This window comes from Accipiter gentilis, chromosome 14 (genome assembly GCF_929443795.1).
Source record: "Accipiter gentilis chromosome 14, bAccGen1.1, whole genome shotgun sequence".
Lineage (NCBI taxonomy): Eukaryota > Metazoa > Chordata > Aves > Accipitriformes > Accipitridae > Astur > Astur gentilis.
The window spans coordinates 32,701,583-32,724,197 of record NC_064893.1 but is presented as its reverse complement, the minus strand read 5'-3'; the positions used below and the strand labels follow the sequence as shown (position 1 = coordinate 32,724,197).

Sequence of the window (22,615 nt, the reverse complement as noted above, 5' to 3'; positions counted from 1 at the left end):
TAGATTAGGATTAGCCCCATTCTCGCTGCAGACACCAAGAAAGCCACGGCGATTAGCGGGGCAGGCAAGCTTGGCGTCTGCCTGTGGAAACACCTCCCTGTCCTGCCCCTTGCCTGGCCACCCTGTGTTTCGGGAGAGGATGAGCAGCTACTTGCCCAGCTGGCCACCTGCTCCAGAAGTGGCTGCAAACCCAGCAAGGAAAATGTCCTGCAGAATTCCCACTTTAGTAGCCACAAATATTTTCTCCCTTTGCACCGATCCTCTGCCCCAAATCCCAGAAGCACAGACCAAAACCAAGCCAGTCACAGCGGCTGGGAGCCCCCCGTAGCCTTCTTTCCAGCCAGGATCCCCAGTGCCACGGCTGACATCCATGATGGGAAAAGCACAGCAAGGCTGAGCCACATCCTGCAGCGATGAGAAGTTTTCCTTTGGGCAGAGAACGGCAGCCAGTGATTTCCCAGGTGTCGAACAGCTTGCGGCCACCCTGAAGCAGCGCGGGACACGGGGTGTCCTGGCGTGTGGGGCCATGCACCGCCGCTCGCCAGCCCTTGTGTAACAGTCCCGCAGCCTCATGCAACCCGGGGCAGCTGCAGCTCCCATGCCGGGACGTGCTTGGCGGCCAGTCCCTGCCTCCTGCTTCCCCTCTGGCAGCCCCAGTACTGCCAGCCGCGTGGCTGTGGGCTCCCCCCGCGTGGCCATCAGCATTGTGCTCCCTAATAGCTACCGACAGGGACCTAAAATGGATGCTTTCAGCCCAGTGGGGCCACAGTGGGGCTAGTTGGCCGCAGACGGAATGATGCCGAGGGGCCAGAGCTGCCCTGCTCACTGACAGGCAAGCAAGGAGGGGCCCAAGCTACGTTTTTCTCGGCCCCCCCACCAGCTTCCAGCTGGGTTATCTTGGGGCTGAGGGGCATTGACTGCATGGCACCCTCTGCGAGGGCAACCCCGGCTGCTCAAACATCCCCCCCGCCCCGTGTCCTGCCCAGACCATCCTGCCTGCAGGCAGGGAAGGGGCTGGGTTGGCTCTGGTCACACTGGCCGTGGGTGTGGGACAAGCCCCGAGACTGTCCCTGTCCTGGTGACAAGTGCAGCTGCAGAGAGCAGCTGTGCCACACTGCCGTCCCCACCACAGGTGGTCAACCCCAAACTCCCCAGCGCAAACACTGCTGCACCTCCAGGGAGGCTCCTTTTGCTCTCAGGACTTCTCTCTTTTAAGCTACACCAGTGACAAGGATCATTTTACCAACCTCCGGGTTGACGGCATCATGCACTTCTCTGTGATCGGACATGTAACGTGCTCCGTGAGCTCCTGGGGCCACAGCTCTCCTTAGCTCAGCCCCTGCGAATGTGAGGAAGATGAAATCCAGCAGGAGCTTGGGGTGGGAGCCTGGATCACCTCTCACGTGTGCTGCCGTGCTGCAGACGAGAAGCCGGTAAGGTAAGGTGACCGCACGGCACAGGCAACAGCCGAAAAGCTTTTAACATCATTAGCGGAAAGAGGTTGGTGTCAGTCACCAGGAGAAATGTTTCACTCTGGATTTGCTCTCTGGAGACCTGTTATTTCGTATGCAAAGAGGGCTGCCAAACTCCACAAAGATGCTTCAAGTATTTGATAACTGACAAAAGTACCCCAGCACCAGCCATCCCCTGCCCTGCCGCTCCATGCTGGGGTAAAGCTGCACGTGGCAAAAGCCATACCAGGCAGCAGGGCGAGGGTGGGATAGGCAAGGAAACCCATGGCAGCCACCATGACCGTGAGGCCAATAGTGGTGCCAGCTGGGCAAGTACCAACCTTACCCCGGAGGGATTTAGCATCAGAGAGCAGAGGTGAGATGCTGCCGCCATCGGCTTTGCTCTCCCTCTCCCTGCTTCGACACGTGGTAGGAACATTTTCAAGACCTTCCTCTTCACAAAGGCTCTGGCACCGCATTTTACAGCTAGAGCACAAAGTCATTCAGTGCAAAACTTTAAGTCCATATTTCTTGTAAGATCTCTTGAGCTCCTCAGGCAGCAGCCACTTAAGCAGTCCTTGCTGGACCACAGAGACACCAGCTGCTCGAGCCGGTAGGAGAGCAAGGCCTGTTTTATTGTTACAGGCCATTCATCTGCCTCATCTCCACATTGATGAATAGCTCTATTTTACCCTGTGTCAGGCTCCAGCAAAGCAGAGGATGAACAGCTAAAGCTGCGGTAAGCCCACACACTCCATTTAGCCAGGAGATGACTCAGACGAGGCTCTTCATGCGGGTGGAGGTGACGATGAAACGCGAGGGTATGAAAACCAGCACACTGGTGAGCGGGGGCTCTGCTCTCCCCGCCGGCTGCCGTGCTGTTGAGGCGGGAGGGCAGACCCTCCTCACCCTCTGTCCCCCTCTTCGGTTGCAGGACAGTCATGGGGGTCCTCGGCACCGGGACAGCCCAGCCCTGGTGCTCTGCCGCATGGTGGATAAGGCAGTGGATGGCATTAAGCTGCCACTTATTAAATACCTTTTATCCCATTGCACACAGCATCCCAACAGCTCTCCAGCACCAGCTCGGACAGGAGCAGTGCAGCCCGCAATGTGCGTGGGACGGCCACGGCCACCCCATCCTTCCTCCTGCAGAAACCCCAGGCAGCCCCAGGGATGCCAGCCCTGCCTGGGGGACCCGGGGGATGGAACAGGGAGAGCGACATCGCCCAAACCACCTCCTGATTCCAACCAAGGCTTCAGAAAAGAAAGACGGCCAAGTCAGAAAGCCAAATATATTTTTTGCTTGCTATCTGCCTCGAACGCGCATTTGTGGAGCTGCGCAGGGTGCCCACCCTGCACACACTCCTGCCTCTCCCCGCAGCAGGACCGCACGTGGCAGAGGCATCAGCTTCTCCCAGAGCCACTTCAGGTCAGTCTCAGTGCCATGAACAAAAGCTGCTTCTCCTCTCCAGCTCCTTTCCTGGCAGAGTTAATGGCCTGCGCTCCTCTGGGGACCCAAGCACTTGCGAAGACAGGCTGGGAGGGAAGAAGCAAGGGAGGGAATTAAGACCTTATTTCCTCTGCCAGAGATAAGATCTTTAAACAAGCTTCTCAGCCAAGAACTTTTTTTTTTTTTTTTCCACAGGTTTTGCAAGGGAATCTTGTTCTCTAGAATTGCATCCGCCTCCAACCCCACTTAGAGCTGCCAAAGCCTGCGCTTCCCCCGGGACCAGCTTGTGAGTGGCGGAGATGGATGAGCTGACACGGACAGGACTTCACCCTCGCTGTCCTGCCACCGGAGCTGGGGGCTGTCGGTATTCCCAGAGTGACCCCCTCCCTCCTCTGGCCCTGTGTTGTGGCCCCGCCAGCCCTCACAGATCAACCACACGGACCACTGCCGTGCAGTGGCTGGATGAGGCCCCTGGGGTGAGCATCCCCGTGAGCAGCGGCAAAGCCTGACCCAGCGACACACCGCTCCAAGCTCCAACTCCGCTCCCTCTGCATGGATCCAGCCCCACAGTCATTCCCGTTTTAACCTGGGAAGGGCCAGCATCTGTGGTCTTGGGAAAGACATTCATTCCCGCTCTGAAAAGCCTTCTGGAAATTGGTGAGGGCACTAAACTGGCTGTGCAGGGTTCACCTCCCCTCTTCCACAAACCCAAGCAGGTCATTACCTTACCGTGAGCCTCAGTTCCTCCTTGTAACACAGAAATGTCCCAATACTGGCCCTGTGTTTGGGGAAAACAGACAAATGTTCCCCAAACCACCATAGCCTTCAACAGCAAGAAGTAAACGCCCCTGCCTTGCTCCTGTCCCGGGGGTTTGCAGCCCCCCCCCTTGCTTGGAGGCTGCTGTGGGAAGAAACACTTTGGGCTGATTTATCCATCACATAGGCGCTGCAGATTAACGCGCCAGCCCTGAGAAATGGAAGGGAGCACGAGCCAGCCAGCCAGGTGATAAATCACACGACACAGGCTCCAGCTCTGCCTGCCGTGCTCTACCCGCTGGTACTAAAAAGTGCTGGTCACCATGTTCCCAGTGGGATGAATGCTGGAGCCTCGGAGCTGCTTTCATTCTCCCATGCCGTCCTGACATTAGCCCGACTGCAGTCCCCGTCAGCCGCAGCCCCGAGTGGGGACTGACCGCAGGGGATGACCAGGGGACAAGGCTGCAGGCTCAGCAAGTTTCCCACTTCCCATCTTCGCTCTCTGTCCCACATCCAAGCGAACGTGACCACCTTGGGAAGTTTTCCTGGAAAAAGGGGGATGTAAGCTCGCGGCTCGGACGAGCCTGCCAGCAAGGGCCATCTCGTGGGGTCTGGGACAGGGTGGCCTGCCTTGAACTTATGCTCACAGATGTCTGTCTTGCAAAGTGCAGCACAGCACAAGGATATCCGAACGGGCTTTTGATGAGCTCCTAGCAAGATAAAGGAGCTTCCATGACCCCGCTCTGTCTTCCTGAGCTAGATCATCAGTAAACCAACCGCTGCTGTAGCCTGCAGCTCAGACGAGCTCTCACCTCTCACGTCCTGCACATGTGTCACAGTACTTAAATTAATGTCACCGCTGGAGAAAGAGGGTCTGTCTGCCCTAGGACTCCCCTTCGGTGCCAAGACCTGTCCGGGCTGTCCAACCATCAAACACTCAGCAGGGGAGGAAAGGAGAGCTGACAGAAGAAGGCTCCCTTTCCCTTACCTGAGGAAATCCTGAGCACTCAGCCCTGCACGTAGCAGATCTCAGGGATGAGCACAGACCGGGGAAGATTTTTGCCCCAAACTAGTCTCCAAACCCACAAACTTCTTGGCCTGCTGTAGGGAACCAGCTACCCCAAACTCCAGCAGATCTAGGCTGTGGAGCTCCCTCCTAGGGTGCCATTAGTGGGTGTAATGACCTGGAGATAATTGCTGCCTTGGAGACATAATTAACTCCTTCCTGGCCGGGTCCAGCTGGGGCTTTTGCATCCCAGGAGAGCAGTTCTCCTTGCCAGGTTCCTTAGAAAACTTACACCCCTCTTCCTTCTCCAAGTAAGCCTTCTGAATCACAGCCTGAGGAGCAAAGCAAGTTCACTGATGTGTGGCAATGATTTGGATTTAGGATATAGCTTGAATGTATAATTTATTTCAGGTATATGAGGCACCAGTGAAACTGGGAGCAAGCAGTGAGTAAATCGGTCACACCTGTGTGATAACGGGCTTTGAAGCAGCTGAGTGCAGCCAGCTGACAGGCATCCCTGCTCTGAAAGTCCTGCTCCCAGGGGGCCAGGCAAACACGATGAGTTATGGGTACCATCCAGGGACACAGGGACACAGTCAGGAACCCTGGAGGAGGTGGTGACACTGGGAGACTTTTATGCCAGTGCTGCCAGCAATGGCCACAGTTGATACAACCTCTAGCAGAAAGGCCTGTGTTGAACAGCCCTTTGTCCCTGCAACAGGAATCACCCTGAACCAGGCACTGCCCAAAGAGCTGCTCCAAACTCTGCCTGACACCCACCTTCACCCACGAGGTCCCAGCTGGAAGCAGCAGAGGAAGAACCAGGCACAAAGTCCATCCTCCTCCCTGTCCCTGTGGTGGTTTCCTTTGCAACAAATTAGTGTTTCAGAAATGCAGTAGACGTGACATATGAAGACAGAAATTGCCAGCGACTTTTAATTTGGGTTCTGCCAATTTCTCTGTTCCAGCTATTGATTTTCCATAAAGATGAATCCCTACTCCCAGCTCTCTCTGACAGGCGCTATCTGGGTGTTTTGCTTACCCTGAGAGTGGAAATATATGTTTTATTAAGTGTCAGAGCTCACTAATGAGAAGAGGGAGGAAAATCAATTGTCTGCTTATATCTTGATCTCAAAGACAGGACTAACAAGTTCTTTATTTTGATGCTGTGGGCAGGAGGACAGGGCAGAATGACAAATGTGGCAGACAACAGCTGTCAGCTCTGCTACAGAGGCAGCTCAGCTGATGAGAGAGGGGGAGAAAAAGGGGTACACGGTGTTTGAATGCTTCAAACACATTTGTATTTGTATTAATTCAAGGAGATTCATAGAGTGCTATAAAATCCTATAGTTGAATTGATCCCTGATGCAAAGCTACTGAAAATGGTAATATTTCAGCTGCAGACTATAAGCAGGTTTATCCTCATATTCCTAAAATCAAGACAGCAGCTTGACCAGCTGTTCGGGATAGCAGCAGCCAAAGGGATTCCATTTTTCCATGCTAGATTTGGGATGAAGGTTAGCATTTATGACGATGAGAAGTACAAGCAAGCTCAGTGCAAAAGTCTCTGCGCAACTCCAGCAATAAACCCTGTTTCAAACGTGCACCATGCTGTGATCACAGAAAGTGCTCAGGTGACATCCTAGCCCTGTCAAAATGAGGAGCGAAGCTTGCTAAGCCCAGGACTTCACCTCTGCTGGACGAGAAGCTCAGCCTCTGCACTCAGCTCAGCTGTGCAATACTTTCATCTTCTACCTCCACCTTTTCCAGGTCAGTTCTGGGGTACAGGAACACCCTGAATAGCCTGGACCTCACCAGCTTGAAGGCAAACATGCTTTCCACTGAGAGCTATTAAATACAAAGACACCATCGCATCTTCAGAAACCATGGGATGGGAAGGTGCCAAGGGAAATTTCAAGCCTTGTTTTAAACTCGTCCCTGGGCACCTGGCACAGGCCATGGCTGGAACAGGTGGCAAGGTTAGCTGGACCTTCACAGGACATTTTGTATGTCCTTAAGCTGTCAGCTCACCCAGGCCGAGGGAAAAGGACAGGTCCAGTTCCCAGCACACACAGCCCGAACGACAGGATTGGGATCCATGACATGAGCATGAGCATTCATTTCCTGCAGAAACTTGGCATTATTACCAAATACTGATCTCTGCTAGCCCTTCCCCCCAAGCAAGGCTATCAACCTTCTTTCACTCATATTTGTTATCTCCCTTGTCTGTTAGAGAATCACACCTGACAATTGTATAGTTAATCTCTTGGCAGCTATGAAATGAAATGGTAAGCTCTGGCTGCCTTGAGAAGATGCATTGATTTCTTAAAATGACAGATCGCCTCCTCCTTTGATGTTCAAGCAGAAGCTTAGGGCTGGTGTTATGGATCTTGCCTATCATTCAATTAAAAAAGCTTAGCAGAGATGCCCCAGCTAAGCGTACAAGACAGCATTAAGGCTAAGCCCTGACCCAGAGATTTAATCGCAGGGAGTATGAAGGCACCTTCAGATACAGGACACCTGCCCTGTTTGCTGATGAACACACTGGTCATGGCATTGAGCTTGCCACTGTGAACCAGACAAGCCAGTCTCTTCTCCACAATAAAACAGCTGACTGGCCAGTCAGGTCCCACAGCAAAGCAGAGCAGGAAAATCCCTTCCTACCCAAAAGGAAGCTTGCTGCACTTCTTAATGGAGCAGTTTATATTCTATTTCAACACATCTCTTTAATAAGGATTATGTGTTTAAGTTAACAAAACTCCTGACACTTTGTGAAACAGCCTCAGTCTCACTGTGGAGAGCAAAGCACCGAGTGTGTCTGGCATCAGATGTAAAGACTGCATGATTCACCCTTGAAAAGTGAAAATACCCCCATCCCAACAGCATACTGTAAAGCCCAGCAGACCCCATTAGTACCCCAGAACCACCTGTGCTTTCCTGGGTGAATATTAACATCTGCAAAGCAGCAAAGAGCAAAGCTGAAACCTATCTGTGGGCATCCCAGATCTGACCCACGCTGGGCTCAGAGCAGGTACCAGGCAGAGCGACAGTGGGGTGCTGCCAATGATGTCCTAATGCTCAGGAATTCAGGGCAGGGTCATTCACAATCTTTCTCCCAGAAATGCTACAAACAGCGAAGTTGTTTGGAGCAGCCTGGCAGGGCTGTGAGGGTTCCCCAGCCCCAGAGGCAGAGACGTACCTACACCAGGTGACTCAAAACCCCAGCAAGGTGCCTGTGGTGTGAGAAACAGGGCAGCCATGTGCCGGCACGGTGCTTCACCGTGGCCACGTCGCAGGGTGCAGGGTGCCACTATCACAACCTTAAGGCTTCCCAGGATGGAGCCAGCTTTTCTGCTCCGTGCTGCACTCACTACACCTTGCCCTGAGCTAGCAGTCACCATTTTCTGGCTGTCCTGCCTTACCTACTTCATCTCTGTCTGCAAGGACCCTGGGCTCGAGGCCACGTCCCTGCAGTTTGCCGCTGAAGTCTTGAGCTCTGCAAGGATAAGAGATCTTTAAAGCAGCCCACAGCGAAGTGGCTCAGTTTTAGACTCGTTGGTCTTGGAGCTAGGGCTCATAAACCACTGAGGCCACTGCCTAGCTCCATGGAACAAAGGTGAAACATGCTGGAGGAGCAATGGGAACATCCTGCACAGGGAAGCAAAGCTTTGGAAATTGTATTTGGGATGCAAATCATCACAAACCCTGCAGTCCTCAGAACACGGTCTTTTCATCGGCTTAGCCTCCCCACAGCCCCATCGCAACAGCAAGGGGCACAAGATGGGAGTGAAACAAAACGTGCCTGCTGAGAGGGGAGCACAGAGCCCTCGGCCCTTCTGCTCTTCTCCTCCATGCCCTCCGGTACAATGGGAAACTGCCCAGGGAACAGCCCCGGGTTGGGAGACAGAGCCTTTGCACACCTCAACGCACACGATGCCCAGCCCAAAAGTCACACCGACCCCTCGCCCCGTGCCCAGCACCATCAGATGCATCACACCGTGATTCCAACAAGCAGGCGTTGTGCACTGGCTCGCTGTAAGTGACCTGAGTCACCACTTTCGGTATAAAACCAGATGCCGCTAATTAAGGAGGCAGAAGCAAGCACGGCCGCGCTCCACTCCCCATGCAGGCGGCCATCTCCCCTCGGGGCTGGGCTGGTGACATGGGATCCTCAGGTACCCAAGTTACCACATTTCCCCAGGGACCAGAGGGCGAAAGGTGGAAGGGGCAGGCGGCTGAGAATCAGATTAGTGAGATTTGTGCAAGGGAAAGTACAAACCATTTTGGGGCCTGCAGTCCCGTAGGCAATGGAAATATTTCCCCACACGCCACTGCCGCTAAGAGTAAAAAGCATGACGGTGAAAAGCAGGGGCACGGGGGAGAAGGCGGTGGGTGCTGGGGGCTCGGCCCTGCCAGCGGGGCCATGATGGGGTGGTGGAAACTGACCGCAGGGAGAGGGAACGGCAACCGCGTCCGCCCGAGACGCCGAAGGCTGGTCCTTGGGTGGTTTGCCCGTGGCTCCCAGGGCCTGGGCAGGCAGGAACCCGCCAGGCCCCGGTCCCGGTCCCACCACAGGCCCCAGTCCCACCACAGGCCGCGGCCCAGGCCCCGTTATGCCACAATGCGTCACCATGGCAACCGTGGCGGCCTGCAGGGCGGCCGGGCCAGGCCGCAGGTAGAACAAGGCGGGACCGGGACCGGGACGGGGGGCCGCTGGAGGGAGCTCCCCGGGGCCTGACGAGGTGGGTCAGGGCTCGATAAGGGAGGCTTGAGCCTGCCGGAGGGGTCACAGGCTTGAGGGGCCAGGGCTTGTCCCTCAACCCCGGAGCGGGGGCAACCTGAGGAGGCCGCAGCTCTGGGATGAGGGAGCTGGGTTTGGGCGGCGGGGAAGGTTTTGGGGTGGCCCTGGCTCCCGTGGGTGCTCCCAGCTCCTGTGGGTGCCCCCTTCCACCCTTTCCAAGCTCTGGCCTGGGTGAGCTCAGGGCCACGCAGCCCCCTCCCAAGCATGGGCGACTGCAGCCTCCCAGGCTGCAAACGTAGCAGCGTTACTGGAAAAAACAGCCGTTTCTGGCAAGAAAAAAAAGGGATATAAAAACAGAAAGGGAAAACAAGCACAATCACAGCTCTGTCTGTGGGCAAACAGACTGCGCTAGAGAGCCAAATCGCTCTGAAAGCGGGGTAATGTAACCTGGTGCATGTGCTGTCCCTGTTGCGCTCCATGCGGGGACGCCAGGAACTGGCACTGCTTTGGTTGAGGGTTTGGGTTGGGGTTTTTTTTGAAAGAAAAAGGTGAAAAGGAAATAGTGCTTGTTTTTTAAGTTGACAGCTCTCTCGGAAAAAAAAGTTGCTGCGAATGAGTGAATTAGTATAAATTGTAGTGCAGCTAGGGGCCAGATATCTTGAAATGCTTGAAATTCCTGCGAGGAAGTGTTATTAGTTCTGTTGATGTATTTTGGGAAAATGAGGCCAAGAAAAATTCCTTTGTCAACTAGGTATCACCATCTAGCTCCTACAAGACATGTAAGAATTAAAATATCCCAGTTAGATACTATAAGAACTTAAATAATTATACCCAGAAAATTACACAGAATGAGGAAAGTTACCTGTTGCTAGCGTGTATCATTGCAGTCTGACTGGGGTCACAAGATCTTACTTTCAGAATTCCGTATTTATTTATTTTTCAAATTGAGCGTGCTCAGCTTGTGAAAGCCACATTCTCCACGTCAAGCTGGCTTCTCATTATAATACTACCGACAACAGGGACACAGGCATTTATTGAGCTAATGTCTGTTTATGATACTTAAGTTGTGTGAGCCACAGGTATTTCAGCTAAAGCACAACAGACAAACACCTTCTGTCTTGGCTCAGCAGGCACCACCAACCAGGGCATGCCTTTGCCAGTAAATGAAACGGCTAAGACCAAGACAGCAGGTATGGCGTTGCAAAGGACCACTACCTAAACACCTTCTCAACAGCAAACCATTATCTGTTCACAGGTGCTTTACACGTGTTTCCTTCTCTTACTGTACATTGTTCATAGACTAACAGCATTCTTCTACAAGAAAGCAAGTAGGTATCATGGACAAAGGTGATTATGTAAACTAAAACCAAAGAAAGGGAAAGCAATACCTCACTGGAAATGTCAGGTTATGACTGTCAATCCGCTGTTGAAGGTAGAGGTGCAAGGAAAAACGCTAGCACTCCTCTTAAAAGCTGTTGTGAGGTGGCACTCGGCATATTGCAGGGTTCTGCCTGCTGCATACCAGCGTGCTTGGGGGGCAGAGGGTTAATCTGAATCACCAAGGTGATTATGTAGCTGTAGGAATTGGCTTAGAAGATGGGTCTCAAACCTCAACAGCCTGGCAGATTACAAAGAGAGAAAAATAGACATCTCCAGAGATGTAGAAGAATGGAAAGAAATTGCTTACAGGAGTACAAAGGCATCTAATTAGAATGAAACAGAAGATAATAAGATAGGGAGAAATTTTGGCAGAGTATATCAGAGAATAATTCCTGACCGTGAATCTATTAAGCAGAGGTAGAACCTCTCAAGAGGGTGGGGGTGGGGTGGGTAGCAGAAGACCAGTTGGTTGGAATATATAAAACTGAAACTAGGACAGTAGACTATACAAAACATTAGAAACCATACAACTATAAAGGAAAATGCCTCTGGAACTATATCTACTTAACAGTTCTTTCCCATCTATAAATTTATAAGCTAAGCTTTAATTAAGAGAGAAGAGTCACAGCCATAATAATACTCCCTCACAGCTGCTTTTCCTTTGGTTCTTAATGTTATTATTGCTGCTTTCTTCACAGCAACTGAGCTTTGGAATCATGGCTGTGATTTTGAATGAGTTTGAAACCAGTTCGGAGGGTGCTGTGCACAGTGAAGAACAAGACAGTGCCAGCTGGGAGTGGTACTTGGAAAGGAGAGGCCTTGTGCTGCAGTTCCTGAACTCCAACCTGAGCCTCCACGACCTTCAGCACCACCAGAGCAAAGTTGAGCTTCTGAAGAAGTGTTACTTTTACTTGGAGATTGAGCCCAAACATGTGAACGTGAGAGACCAGAACCACGTGATGCATCGCACTGACATCTTGCAACTAATAGACACCTACCAATTCCAGAGGATGAAGAAGGTGGGAAAAACCCAGACTGAAATCCAGCTGTCACTTTTAACTGAGCTGTTAGAACAGCTGGAACGAGGTCAGGAGGAGCTGAGTTGTTACGTAAAGACCTCTGACATGATAACTTTCCTCTCCTTGTGGGACTTGATTATGCAGAGACTGTCCAAGCTCTCCGAGTTTATGGAAACTCTCCTTTCCTTGCAAGTGCCAGGAAAGCTCTATGTCAAGCATCGTTTGGTGTCACATGCAGATCTTAGAGGTACTAGACTTCCCAACATTAGGCTTTCTCTCTGTACAAAGATACCACTGATTTTTGATCGAGAAGAATCATTTGCACACAAGAACTGGGCCAAGCTCAAGTGGTTTACCGAAAATCAAGACCCACACCTCGAACAATATGAACTGCATGTTAAGTTACTGACAAATGGGAGACAGACAGAAGTGGGATACGGTAGGACTCAGGCAGTCACCTCCAACACATATGTAGTCCAGGACCTGCACCCCGGCAGATCATACGAATTCACAATTAGAAGATCACACACTGACACACTTGTCTGTGAGAGATGGTACGACAGCATTACACTGAAGACAAAAACTAATGCTGTTGAAGACACAGACGGCAGCTCTTGTGCACTAGAATGATGAGGTGGCACACAAGAACATTTTTCTCAATTTATGCATTTGAAAAAGATGAATGAGAAAAATTAAAGGTAAACCTTATTTTCAAACATTTTGTGTAAAACTGAACTCATTCTGTTTTCAACAACAATTTTACAAGCGCCTTCCCCAAATCTTTCCAGGTTAACAGTAACCCATTCTAAACTTCTCACACAAAACAACATCTTTAGGCAGCATTCGGGACTCAACACTCACTTCCCACTGCTGGAACTCACAGGTGGGAGCAGCTAGAAGCAGGTGGTCTTGCAGGACACCTTGGATGCAAAGCACAGGAGATAGAAGCATCTCCATCATACAGTGCTTTCCATCCACTGCAAGATGCCCAGTGCCAGCTTCTTGCAATGACGTTGTTTTGGTTTTGATACCCCAAGTTATTTTTTACCCCACGTCCTTCCTCCAGAACGCCTGAACTGAATCCCAAGCTCTTCAAATCACGCACCCTGACTTATTTCTATCTCTGGTTCCTCTCGCCCTCTACACCCTGTGCCTTATCGGTACCTAAGCATGATTTCATGCTCACCCCCTCTACAGTGTGTGAAAAGATAACTCTGATTAAAAAAAACCAAACCAACAAAAACCACCACAACAAAAAAAAACCCCAAACCAACCACCACCCCAAGCCCCCCAAGAAACAGGGAAGGGTAATACATCCACACAACCAATATGTAGAAAACAATCTTTTTTGCCATGTACTGCAGTCAATGCTCATTTTCTTTTTTACCATTTGGTTCAGTCCAAACATAGCTGTCCCCACACAGATTCTAGTCAAAGCATCGCATAAACAGACCCTTTAGTAATAAAATCTATTATTTAAATAAATTCAAATCATTTTTACAATTATGGCTTAAATATCAAAAAAGGAATGTTGAGGTTCATTCTTATAAACGGTAGAAGCAGTTAAAAATATTTGTATCCAAAATGTCATTTGAGGTTTGCTGCAAGTCACAGACATACAAAAGATAAAAACCTGCCACATTTAAAGTTCCTTAATTTACACTTCATGACACTTCACATTTCATTTCTATTTAAAAAAACCCCAACAGTTTATTGCAGTAAATTGATTGTCCTACACAGATCAGTCCAAACCCTCACAAACAGTCCACTGGGCTTCTCCTTTGCCAGCTGGAGCCAAGGAGAGGTTTCCTAGTTCTGGACATCTGTAATTTCACTGCTAGGCCAAGCTGGATGCAGGGCGATGGCTGCAACTGCACGGACCATCACAGGCTGACACCTGGCACACCGCTTGCTGCGCGCACAGGTTCCCGTTGTTCAACTTGGGCTCAAGCTCTAGCTAGTGCCGAGGAAATTAAGTTATCCTGTTGGACGAACCGGTATTTGTGTCCTGCGACAACATTCTTTTGTCTGTGAGCTGCGGAAAACATAGTGCCTGTGTTCAGACAGATACCCTGTCCACCGTGCTGCCAGTGGTTTCCTATGGGAATTACCAAAGGTTTGGTCGTTTTGGTTTTTTTATAAGTATGTTAAGAATATGTGCTTGAACATAAAATTCTTTCAAAAGTAAACTCAAAGCTCTGTGTGCAAATGAAAACGGACTACTTTGAACTTCTTTCCTCTATTAATTTCTACGATTCTCTCTATCCATGAGCATAAGGACAAGAACACAATATTCAGCTGTCACTAACAGTCTATAAAAAGTTTGATTAATTGCACTTTCTGCTATCCCTGACTATTGCCGCTGCATGACCAACTCTACAGGTACTTGCTCACAGCCCAAACAGCCCAAGAGTCCAGCCTGGCTGTTACTGCTGCTTGGGTGGTCTAGGGCAGCCTTTTCTAAACACCAGTTACAAAATGCATGTTCGAAGGAAAAAAAATACGTATATTGTCTCGCAACATAAAGGTGACCAAGCAAAGCATTTCAGTCTAGGCTTTACCATCCAAAGAGTAGCAGTAAACACTTTTTCCCTGCTGAGTGCAAAGGGAGATGCTTTGTGAGGTCTCTTCCTTGGTCTGTACAAACACATGGCCAAATCCCACACAAGAGCATTGGACTAAGCCACTACACTCAAGGTGAGTCTCCTCATTTGTGTTACATGTAATGAAATAAACAGCAAAAAAAATAGGGGAGAGACTTTTCACTTACATTAGATCATGAAAATGACACCCACTGGTTCTAAAGGGACCAAAGTGACTTTGCTAGAATGATGCTGGCACCATGCTGAAGTATTTATCCCAACAGTTCCAGTATCTTTTGCAACTCTCCACATCATCTTGGAGATACATGACTGCCTTTCAAGTAGTCCACAAAATGATTCCCACACAACCTCATTTTGGAATCGCAATATTATTTGCAAAATCAGGCTGCTGCAGAATCTTTGAAGTCATCCTGGCTGGGATTTTAAAAAGGAGCAATGAACTTTACATCTTACCAGCTCTTATCAAGTATCTTTAGAATCAGCAGGAGTTACTTCCTACGGGCTTTTGTCCCTCAGGGAATCGCCAGCTGTATGCCTGTTGTTATGCTTCAGTAAGACAAGAGCAAGCCTGGGTGGTCTCTAGCGTACAGCTCAAACCCACCAAATGCAGAAGTGCAGGAAGGTAGTTTAAAATAAGGAAGAGAACAACAAAATGTCTCCATAGGTTCTTGAGTCAAGTCTAACACAGAGTCATGAGAAGAAACACAGCATTAAATAAGGACTTTTCCAGACACAACGCTTTCTTATTGCACATTCCTCCACACTGGAAAGAGCCATGCTGCATTTTCAGTTGCAAACACAGGACAAAATTCATCCCTGCCAGAGCAGTGTGAAGTCACAGGGACCCCGCACTTACGCCAAGGAGGACTGGTGTCCCAGCACAGTATACACTTGGTGCAAAACCACTGTGATTGCATCTTGGCTCCATCCCACGTGAACATTTAGAGACAGCCAAGCGTGTGGTCTTGGGGAGAGCTGAGGCAGGCACTTCATACATTCAGAATTGAAATGAGATAAAAGACACCCTCCTTCAAATCTACCATGCTTCGAAAAGCAGCTATGTGATTCAGCAGAGAGCACCACTTCACCGCTATACATCTGTATCAGCCATACGTTACCAGGCAAAAGCAGCCATCTCTAGTGAATCACAGCTTCCAGTTCATAGCAGTTTGGCTACTTAAAATAAAAAAATAGATTATACACATGTATGCTGTGGTACATTTATCAAATTTCCATCACTGCTCTTAAAAACTCAGGCCATAAGACTGTGAAACAAATTCACAGAGTTAAAAGTTAATAAATTAGAAGCAGCTTTAAAAAAATATGGGGTAGGAAAGGAGGGCTCTTACAGGAGGAGATTTCAAATAAAACTCAGAACAGTTTAAAATACGCTGACAAATTCCAACGTTTCCTAGTAGGAGCAGTCCTTGCTTTTCATTAACTTGATATTGGTGAGGACAACCTCCTTTGTACAAAGAATAAGTAAATCTATTTACAAAATCAGCTCGGCCTTGGCTCTGTGATATTTACATGCTCAGAGAGCAGCGTTTTGGCTAGACAAAGAGCAGTACACGGTTCTCTCTTTGCTTTCTTCCTTCACCTAAAAAACCCCACAAAACAACAACGAAAAAGTTTTTCTGCTTTGAGAAATAAGAAACCTTAAAAATTCCCTGGCCTTGGTTTTAAAATGAGTAGTAGTACTCAGAAGCTTTGGTCCTCTATGGCAAATAGCAGCTTGTCACGCAGCTCCGTTGTGTGCAGTCATTCCACCCTCGACGGATGGACTGAGTATTTGGTCCCCAAAGCGCAGCTGCACTGGCAGATAGGATGGCAGCTCCACTGAGCATCTCACAGTTAAAAAAATAGTATCATCACATCAATAAAGTCACACACTCATCCACTTCCAATGCTTTTTTGGTTTGCTAGAGCTGAAAGCTCCCATCCAAGGTTGCACGGATTAAAAAAAACACCCAAGATGCCAAAGCACGCACGGAAGCGGAGCTGTCGCCGTGCAGGGGAAGATCCTGGCTCTCCCACTGCATTTGGCTCCATAGGTTATTAAATAATGGAAAGATGGTGTCCTTCCCAAGGCACACGTAACGCGGTTCAGGTAGAGAGGGACGAGCTCATCGAGGTACAACCCATCCTCATCGGCACGAGGCTGGAGTCTTCCTGACAGAAATCCCCTGGGCTGCAGTGTAGCAGTTGCGCTGTCTGTAATGCTGCAGCAGTCTCCTCCACAAAGGGTTGCACTCCAGGAGGTACCGGTTCCCTGTTGGGGCAGAAATGGGGGCAGCGGGTTAGTGGCCAGAAGGGGCTCGGATAATACCGTCACAGAAACTTTTAGCTAACGTTTCTAGCCTAAGGGTGCTGGATAACTTGCAGGGACATTTCCTTCAGCCAGAGCTCTGTGAAATCCCAGCTCCCCTTTCAGTGCTGTCATATCTGCGAGCAGCTTCCCTACGCATCACAGCCCACGCCTGCGTGATAAGGAGGAAAACAAGCAGCCAAATTCTGTTAGGAGAGAGGTCTAGCATGCAAGTGACAGAAACAACGTGGTCCGAACCAGAGGGTGAGAAAAACTAATTATACATGCTGCATACAAGCCACGCACGCTCTCTGCTTTGCCCAGATTGCCCAGATAGCCCAGTTTCAAAACCACAGACAGTCTAAAAGGCAGAAGAATAAAGCAGGAACATCAGTCGTACTAGTTTGGATCTCCACCCCTTTATCCAAGCATCCTGTTCCCCTGCAGGCTTGTGCACACTCCCAGAAGACCCACCTATAATGCAGAGTCCTTCCTGAGCTCGCGTGATACCAACGTTGATCTGGTTTGGGTCGCTAACGAACCCCAGGTACTTCTTCTGCCAGCTTTTTGTGGGCTTCCTATCAATCTCTGACCGGGGGCAGGAGCGTACGGTCGACAGGATCACGTATCTCCACTCACTTCCTAGACGGCAGAATTGAACCAGATTTTTTTTTAGAACGAAGCATCTGGCCACCCCTCCACCCCACAAGCCACTCATTTCTCTACAGCAAGACCCACAAAACTGCAGGCAGGCACCATTTGGGTTTCTCCAGCTCTTGGAGGCCATCGGGTGCCTGGTCGTTGCTCTCCAAAGAGCACGTGTTACGGCAGTTCTTTAACCCCCCCTTCAGACATCCTCCGCCTTCCCGTCTTCAGCAGTCTCGCCCTGCCTGGCCACTCCAGAGGTTTCCAAAGGATTTATTATAAGCACAAATCACCCAGAAATCTAGCCCAGGGATGCTTCCTCCATGGCTGAAACGACCCTGCTGCAGGATTTGCTCAAAGACTGTCTCTGTGAGAAGTTCTTCAGTCCTCAGGAAGGCAGGAGAGAACAGAACGGCCCCAAACCCGCCTCCTGCCAGCCTCACCTTGACTTTTCTTGATGGTGCAGGCGGTTATTTTGCTGATGCCCTCTTTCAGGAGGCTCTTGTTGATCTCGGACACCTGGGTGCTGTAGGGGCTCAGGATGGCGATGCTCTCTGGCTGGATGGTGCCATCTAGTGTCAGCTGCTTCGCCAGCCTCACCTGGGGGGGACACCAGGGTCCTGCTCACCTGGGAGCGGTGGCAGGATGGGAACCAGCCCTCCGGCACCCTCGTCCCCAGGGCAGCGATGGTGCCTGGCTGTGCTGCTCCCCCTGCTCTGGGTCACGCTTCCCTACAGCTGCCTCTAGCCAGGGGCATCGTGACGTGCTCCCGACCCGAGAAGACGCCAGGCAGGTCCTGCACCCCGCTGAACTTTATCTTCCGTCACTACTCATTGTCCCTCCACGATCCCCGGGGTCACCCTGCGCAACACCCTCCTCCCTTTCGCATCTCCAGCGATTCCCCAGGACCCTCCTCACCGCCTGCTCCACTTCTTCTAGGTTAGCTTTGGAGTTCTCATTTTCTTCCTCAGTAGAAACTATGAGGCTCTGCTCCTTCCCCTCCACGTGCCCGAAGATGATAGGGCAGCAGTTGTTATCTTTGTGCTGGAAGACGCTGGGTTTACGGCAAAGCTGGGGACACGTTTTCAGCCGCGTTTCATAAAACTCCTGGGATGGGAACTCGCAAATGCCTTTGTGCTGCCAGACAAAAGGAGAGAAACTGAGGTAAACAAAACCCAAGGAACTTTTCAACCTGCAGCGACTTTTTTGGGCAGGCTTCACCTGCAATGCCGTTGTGCTATAGCTGGCACCGGGTGACTGCATTATTCATTACTCTAGGAAGGGAAGGCACTAATGGAGAATATCTGTTTCCCAGCGGGCTTGAGGCAAGCCCCGATGGTGGCATTTTCTGTGATAGAGAAAAGACAATGCGCTTGAGGGCCTCACCATGCGGTACTGCGTATCCAGCATCCACGCCTGATTCTGATAGCGCTCAAAAAGAGACGCCTCCATGCCAAGACTCTTGCAGAAGTCGTTGTTGACCACAGGCCGCAGCTGTTTGTGATCCCCAAGCAAAACAACCTGGAACGAAGAGCAGACACCTTGGCTGTGATGGTGGTGGCACTGGTGAAGGCAATCAGCACTCTGAAGGGCTATCTGTACGCAGACATTTGTCGCTACTTATTTATGTTACGCTTACAGCAACCTCAATCAAAGTTCATGTTGGGCATTATATAAAGATCCTGACCCAGATAACGCAGAGCCTTGATCCCATCTGACAGGAGAAAGACATCAGGTAGTAAGCCTGCTGAGATCCGCTCTATGCTTCGTGTCACGTTAATACTTTGTACCTGGGTCAGCACATTTTTTGGTGGCAGTGAAGAAGCACCAAAAATACAGCCACACCACCACTTGTCCTCTCTTGCAGAAAGCCAAGAGCAAGTTTAGAGGAGATAGTAGGGGTGTAACTGTCTGAAGACAAGGAGCTGAGCTGATACACACAGCAGAGGCAAGCAGATGCGATAGTTCTCCACCACCGCTTTCAGGCCTCCAGCAGGTCTGCTTTATGCGATATGAACAGATAATGCACAGCTCATGCATCTAGTGAGAATGCTTCTGTACTGCACGTACCTCTCCGTGCCTCAAGATTTTAATTACAGTTAGTAGACTTACACCTCAAAGGAAACAACTCCCAGAAGGCTGAAACACTGATACACCATCACAGATCCTGGTTACACTTGGAAGAGCAGCATGGTAAGGGGTGGAAGACATGCAGAGGTTCGAGAGCCCTAAGCAGCTGGCCTAGAGACTCATCTTTGGAAGGGACTTACCTTCTCAGCATGGCGGTGGCTGACCAAGGGGATGAGGGTCTCAGGCTCTATGGACATGGCACACTCATCGATGATTATCTGCCTGACATTGAGCTGCTCCAGGGAGGTGGCAGATGCGGCGGAGCACGTGCACAGGATGACATCGTGGCCTGACAGTTCATATGTACGAGCAGCCGACAACTGATTTTTGTACCTGGTGGTCAATGCAGAAGACACCAGGTTATGCATAAGGGAAACACCCCCAGGTTCCTCATGCAGGAACCAGGCAGAGGCTATACTTTCCCAAACACTTACGGCTCCATCTCCCTCCCCAGGATGAGCTGGTGTTCCCAGAAAAGGGCTTTGGGTGGACACTCTGGGAAATGTACTTCGTCCTGAACTCAACAGGGCAGGGGCTCAGGGTGGAGGATGCAAGTGTCACACATGCATCGTACAACTTTTGGTCCAGATGGATAACCAGAGCAGAAGTGATGCTGAGGCTCTGCGCTGCACCAGTAACCCCGAGCTAATCACTTTTTATCACTTTTTCAAAACACACAGCTCATTAATCTGTCTTCATGTTCTCACCGAGTTCCTTGGCTTGCATGAGCCAGGACCAATCCACTGACTTTCACGCAGTCTATGAGTTTGTGTCAGCTGAGACCTAGCAAGTGTAGCCCCAAACCTCTTCTCGCAGGGGGAGGCGATTGCTGCACTGCGTTCCTTCGGGCAGTGCCTCAGAGGTGGCACGCAGCCAAAGTCAGCCTCACCAGGCTCTCTTTCTACTCACTTCTTTGTTTCTTCTTCTGTTATCGTCTCTTTTTTCCTCATCCGAGCATCAAAGTTAACAATCTCCTTCCAGCAAGGGTTGGGCGGCCGCCGGATGCGATAATGCAGGATTATGTCGCTGAATAGAGAGTCAATATATAAATATTTTCCCCCAACACAGACCCGAGTGATCTCTTCTAAAGTGAAGCATACCACACCTGCCTATGTGGAGAAACCCCATTAGCTAAAGAATTCACAGCCAGGCTGTTCCATCTTTATAGACCTAACACTTAGTTCACCCTTGAGGACACAAAATACAACCGCTTTTCTTTAGCACTTGCAAGCGGGAATGAAGTCAGAGACTTTCAGAGCTTTTCAAAAGAGAGATGAAAACATCTAGCATCTTTTCAACAACCTGGGTTTCCTAACTAGGTGCTACACTAGACTTCACTTGAAAAAATTAATTACCATGCAGGTTCATAGCGCTGCTCCCCGCTAGCAGAGTGGAAGGCACATTCGGTCTAACGTGTTCAGCTTTACCAGCACAGAAAACATTGCTCCCCAGCGCTCCCAGAGCTTGCGGGGCCATGCGGTCCTACCTGAGCTCGCGCTTCGGTGTTGTGTCCCGCAAGCCTCTGCGGTAGATGTTCCGGTTGCTCCCTGGGTACGGGAATTCCATTGTCTCAATGGCCTCCCCGTAAACCCTCAGTGGTTTCAGGTTTTTCATCTTCAGCAGCATTTCTGGGGAAGGAGAACAGGTCTGCTCGGACAGCAGCAGGCACCGGCGATGCCGAGAACGCTCGCAGCCTGCGAGGTGCCCAGTGTTTGCCGTGCGCTCGCCTCTTCTCCCCAGCCCTCTCTCGCCAACCCCACCTTCACTGGTCCTTGCCCAGCAGTGAGGTGTCTTCTGGAAGGACCAGTCCTGCTTTCTGCCCCTCCTGCTCACAGCCACATGTTCTCCCCCTCCACCAGTACAAGCCGCTTCAGGGGCTCAAAACCGATAGTTACCAGCAACAACATCGACACACTTGTGGGATGGGCCACAGTACAAGATGCACTTTCGCCCCTTGGGCTTTTCTTTTTCAGAGGCTGGTATGTGGTCCTTCTCGACGGTCTCCTCATTCAGCTTATGGAACCAGTAGACAATGTGAGTTCCAACAACCGTTTTCCCCGTGCCTAGAAAAACAAGGAGGTTGCTGAGAACACTTTAACCATGACACCCATGCTCTAGATCAGCATCCGGATGATCAGCCATGAAATAAAATCAAGAACCGAGAGGACTGCCTTGAAGAGCTGTGCGTGATGCCAACCCACGCTGCCTTCCCCGGTCTCACCAAGGGTCCTATGGAAAGCAAGAGATTAGCTCTAACCTGCCTTTCATAACAAATTAGGCATGTACTCCTGCCGTCCCCCCAGCCTTACCTGGTGGGCCTTGGATGACCGTGAAGGATTTTCTCAGGGCATTTAGAATAGCCTGGTTCTGACTCTGGTTAAGCCTCCTGCAGCTGCCAGGCAGATCAAAGGATTTTTGCTGCAGGATTTTGGACGTTATCACTGTTAGGGCAGAGCCAAGAAAACAAGTTTAAAGAAGGTTACTGAAGACAGCACACAAGCGATCCAACAGGAGGTAATGCAGCAGGTACCAAGCAATCGTGGCCCATTTACAAGACCACCTAAAAGTACTCCTTGTCCCGTGCCAGGATGTTCTGCCCATGAGCCTTCTCTGTGAGTCTTGGGGATTAAAACATCACGCGTGCCACTCTGCAGCAGGGCATCCCATATTACCTTCCCTCTGCCAGGCTAGCAGCTCCTCTCCTCCCCTTGGCAGGGGAACCTCCTGGTCTGGGAGCGTAACCCCTACAGCAAGGGCCCCCGGAACCTGCCAGGGCACCTGCCTGGCCAGAAGCAAGTAGCCACAAGGTAAGAAAGGTGAATATTTGCACCTACCTTTTTTAGGAGGTTCGTGGCCGAGGGTGATGCTTTTAGCAAGATCAGAGGCATGCTCGAGCCTCCAGAGTGCCTTTTCTTTCCGTCTGACAGACAGGGAAAAATAAGAATGAATGGAATGTAGCATAAAATAGCAAAAATTGTAATACGGCTTTGTACAAATGTCTTGTTTATTCTTTCTCTCTGCTTTGGTGTTGCATTAAGTCCTTCGACAAAGGACTTAAACCAAAACAACTCTTATTCTGCTCTTTTGCATCTGGGACTATTTCTCAACTGTCTGAAAGAGCTGAGC

The 22,615-nt window shown here is 50.3% G+C and overlaps 2 protein-coding genes across 12 annotated transcripts in view; one reads left to right on the top strand and one right to left on the bottom strand.

Moving 5' to 3' along the window:
- The first annotated feature begins 6,591 nt into the window (after positions 1-6,591).
- Positions 6,592-13,063, top strand: FNDC11 (fibronectin type III domain containing 11). Its single transcript, XM_049816494.1, has 2 exons — positions 6,592-8,698; positions 11,483-13,063. Exon 2 carries the CDS (start codon positions 11,501-11,503, stop codon positions 12,431-12,433), a length of 933 nt encoding a protein of 310 aa, XP_049672451.1. The 5' UTR covers positions 6,592-8,698; positions 11,483-11,500; the 3' UTR covers positions 12,434-13,063.
- A 1,126-nt stretch (positions 13,064-14,189) lies between these two features.
- The window catches only part of HELZ2 (helicase with zinc finger 2), a 28,372-nt gene continuing 19,946 nt past the window's right edge, over positions 14,190-22,615 (bottom strand). For 10 of the 11 annotated variants that reach the window (XM_049816488.1, XM_049816491.1, XM_049816486.1 and 7 more), the window contains 11 exons: positions 22,324-22,409; positions 21,799-21,930; positions 21,385-21,552; positions 20,976-21,117; positions 20,399-20,515; positions 19,630-19,822; positions 18,746-18,880; positions 18,278-18,496; positions 17,803-17,959; positions 17,189-17,356; positions 14,190-16,678 (listed from right to left, as the gene is read on the bottom strand). In XM_049816488.1, the coding sequence (XP_049672445.1) occupies positions 16,554-16,678; positions 17,189-17,356; positions 17,803-17,959; positions 18,278-18,496; positions 18,746-18,880; positions 19,630-19,822; positions 20,399-20,515; positions 20,976-21,117; positions 21,385-21,552; positions 21,799-21,930; positions 22,324-22,409 (1,642 nt within the window). In that variant the 3' untranslated portion in view covers positions 14,190-16,553. The remainder of the gene's footprint in view (positions 16,679-17,188; positions 17,357-17,802; positions 17,960-18,277; positions 18,497-18,745; positions 18,881-19,629; positions 19,823-20,398; positions 20,516-20,975; positions 21,118-21,384; positions 21,553-21,798; positions 21,931-22,323; positions 22,410-22,615) is intronic. The other variant, XM_049816493.1, reaches the window with a different exon arrangement.